General features: G+C 39.2%; 1 protein-coding gene across 1 annotated transcript; it reads right to left on the bottom strand.

Moving 5' to 3' along the window:
• Positions 1-2,141: 2,141 nt before the first annotated feature.
• LOC127771946 (uncharacterized) lies at positions 2,142-3,196 on the bottom strand. The gene is made up of 3 exons (XM_052297900.1): positions 2,695-3,196; positions 2,501-2,578; positions 2,142-2,400 (listed from the first exon to the last, which is right to left on the bottom strand). Exons 1-3 carry the CDS (start codon positions 2,998-3,000, stop codon positions 2,233-2,235), a joined length of 552 nt encoding a protein of 183 aa, XP_052153860.1. The 5' UTR covers positions 3,001-3,196; the 3' UTR covers positions 2,142-2,232.
• Positions 3,197-3,451: the final 255 nt, after the last annotated feature.

Below are 3,451 nucleotides of genomic sequence, written 5' to 3'. Positions count from 1 at the left end.
AGAGAGAGAGAGAGAGAGAGCCGGGGAGGGAGGGGGAGATGGGCCGAGAGGGATTCGGCCCATCGAACCCGAGGGAGGCAAGGTAGACTTTTGCGGAGGGATTTGATTTGGGAAGGATTTGGATTCGGGATTGAACTCGACAATAGATCGGGGATTTGAGATCTGAGATGGCACGAACACTAGACAACAAGCAAAGAAACGGATTTCACAATTAGGGTTTTTAAGAGATAGTTTTCCCGCTAGGCGCCACGACGGAAGGGGCGCTACAGTACCATTAAGCATTACTTGTAACTTTTAAGATGTATACAAAATTTTCGAATAAGACTAATGGTCAAATGTTGTAACAAAAGTCAACAACGTCATATATTAAAAAACTGAGGGTATATCTTAAAAGTACATTTTTTCTTCAATATCAAAAAGAGTAATATTCCTTAATAGCATTTGATCGGCCTAATCCTTTGGCCAACCCGGCAACAAAAGAGTAATACCTGATTCATACTGCAGGCACTTTTTACTCCATTTCTCCACTGGTCTTTGTCACAAATGTCTTGAAATGGCAAGGTAACCTAAAAGAACTTTTTGATAAATCTTTATACTAGTACTTTTACAGCTGCCAAGTTGTCATAAAAAAGTTTAGTACATTAAAGTCAGTACTAAGGATTAAGGAATATGGATAACAGTCAGACATGTCAAGTGGCATTGTTTAAAGAGCAAAACTTATCCACACTATGAAAAGAGATTTTCCTAGCAGAGTCGGAGATAGGATCATCATGGAAAGAAAATAGTCTGCAAGTTACTACTAAATACTAACATAAGTGTGACCTTTTCTAGACAACTAATCTGATGTATAAAGTATAAACAACTGGGCCTATACATATCATATATGATTAGTAAGGCAACATGCTATGCTCCATATTCTATCTTCACAGCAAGGAATTTCACATGAACTTCGTGAGAACCTTTTGCCTTAATCAGTTCATTTCCGGTAGGAGACGGAAAATTTTCAGCGTTCTAGAAGAGCCCGAAAAGAACATGTTCAATATCTCCACTCAATCTTAATGAAATTTGGCCGGCCTAATCGTTCAGCCGACCCGACAAAATAGAACATGGTCAATATGATGTTTGGAAGTCTTCAAAACTAACTATATACGGTACAATTGGAAATGCTCCTGAAAATTCAAACCAGTTAATGAATTCCATTATTTAAAGAAACAAATTCAAACCAGTTGAATGAGAATCACATGCCTACATCCTATGTCCTGTAAAATGCTACAGTTTGTACTACTTAGAAGGGATCCATGGATGTGCTTAGAATTGTCAAGAATTCAAGGTCCACTAGATGCTAGCTGCATCCTTGTGATGGCACATGGGAATTTTCTTATGTTGTGATACAAATAATTTGCTACCTGCTACCCCTGCAACATGTATATATTCTACTGAACTGAAATTATTCAAGCAGACAATTGGTACATGCTGTTTAGGTATTTTGGGAAGGTCAGAGAGATGCCCCTTGTACTTATTCTGACTGAATAAGCAGAGGCAAGTGGCACTTTCTGGTCACTAAAAAAAGATTAGCTTCTTGTATTAACAAGTATTACAGCCTGCTTCTACCTAGTGAGCGATCACATCACTGACGTTTGCAGAGGTGCAAGGGCACTCATTTAACTATTGATAGAATGTAAACTGACTGAACTAGTTGATTAATGATTATACTTAGTTATTAAAGTTTGAGAATTTAACATTGCACTTAACACTCTGCAGGTACTAAGTTGCTATCTTCTAGTAATAGATTTACAGGTCAATACCTGCACTTCAGAAGAATGAATGCAGCGTGAAAATTTACTAAGTATTACGATGACATAATTAAGGTATGCAGTAACACATAGATAAATGACTACCCTGTCACATAGATAAATGAATTGTACTGAAAGTTTGCCTAAACTTGGAAATTTTTAACAATTGAATACTTAGAAAGAACTGAAGCTATGCGTACAAATTAAATTTCCTCACTGGCGTATGCACTAGCTAGATTATCTCTTCCTACTTGTTTATTGCTCTCCAATAGTTGAATACTTATTTTTCTAAGCGAGTGGTACGATCAGACAGCTCAACAGCATGATAGGAATTAGGTTTCTGATCATCAGCTGACACAAGAGAGTGATATATGAACACTATCGTTGTATACGATTAATTAAACTGAATACTGACAGTACACATTAACAGTACAATCAATCATCCGAGGTAATTTATCAACATGGAGAGAGGGACCAAGCAGAGCCCTTTCTTCCTCAGCTCATTACATTCATACAAGGACTTGTCGTTGTTGTTATCAACACTGACTGTTTCTTGAAGCACTTCAGCCGCCGGCTGTCGTGAACTGGCATCGACAAAATACTTGGCCTGCAATGTTAAGTAAACTTGTAAGGAAACATACATGGATACATATAATTGGGTTCTGAACAAAGAAAGAAAATATAGAGAAACTGTTTCAGAAACTTACCAGCTGTGTGATGTTGATATCTTTAGCCTCCATTGTTGCCATTGACTTCATATCAACATTGTTCAAGTTGCTAGTTAACTGTAAAACAACAGATGGTAGCTATGTAAGAAATGCAGGTTATATATGTAATGTTGTTTTGAACAACAAGAAGAGATGAACAGATGAACAGGCATACAGGCAGAATCTTTTCTAACCTTAGGGGCAGCTGCAGAAGAACAGGCAGTGTCCTGCAAGGAATCATCGTCATCGTCGTCGTCACACATCATCTCCGACGTGATGAACGATGCGTCGTCATAGGAAGTAGCAAACGAAGAAGAGAAGCCAGAGGAGAAGCTGCTGCTGCCAGAGATCACTGGTTCCTGGCACATCTCCTGGCTGTTGTACGGTGATGCCAAGAAGTTCGCAATGTGCATCGCCCAGCTGCTCTCTCCAGCTGACATGGACGACGTCTCAGCTGCTGGGCTAATGCAAGAAGAGTAATGAGATGTGTTGTTCTCCATGTGTGATTCTTTCTAGCTCGACCTGTCTCTCTCTCTGAATTTGTGCCTAGCAATATGCAGCAGTAGCAGTGTGTAGCTAGAGCTGGATGATGGTGTGTTTATATATAGCTGCAAGAATGCAGAGAATGGATATGATACACAAGAGAATGAACTGTCTGTCAGAGACTGAGGCAGGCCAGCATTGGAAAAACTAATGCTAGCTCTATGGGAATCTTCTCGTTGCAATTGTTTAATTCTTGCGATGGAGAATTATTCTACAGTAGTATACAAGTATGATTATTATGGTGATGATGGTTTTTATATTGTGCTGGTGATTAGGCCGAGGCGGTTGGGACATACTCCATCCAATGATCCCCAGTGAGAGCTCCACTTCACCTACTGCTAATTGCAGCTTCTCTCTTACCAATTCACTGTACTCTTGGCCAATTCTTAGCCTTAAATCTGAACTGAA

Source organism: Oryza glaberrima, chromosome 4 (genome assembly GCF_000147395.1).
Source record: "Oryza glaberrima chromosome 4, OglaRS2, whole genome shotgun sequence".
In the NCBI taxonomy this organism is placed as follows: domain Eukaryota; kingdom Viridiplantae; phylum Streptophyta; class Magnoliopsida; order Poales; family Poaceae; genus Oryza; species Oryza glaberrima.
The sequence above is the reverse complement of the archived record's forward strand: the minus strand, read 5'-3'. Positions and strand labels throughout refer to the sequence as shown.

What these genes read in the sequence shown, in the direction of transcription:
- LOC127771946 (XM_052297900.1), bottom strand. Translation starts at nt 3,000, where the DNA reads ATGGAGAACAACACATCTCATTACTCTTCTTGCATTAGCCCAGCAGCT. An exon ending in CTTCTGCAGCTGCCCCTAAG is followed by an intron (nt 2,579 to 2,694) that starts GTTAGAAAAGAT and finishes GTTGTTTTACAG; the next exon opens with TTAACTAGCAACTTGAACAA. An exon ending in ATATCAACATCACACAGCTG is followed by an intron (nt 2,401 to 2,500) that starts GTAAGTTTCTGA and finishes TTAACATTGCAG; the next exon opens with GCCAAGTATTTTGTCGATGC.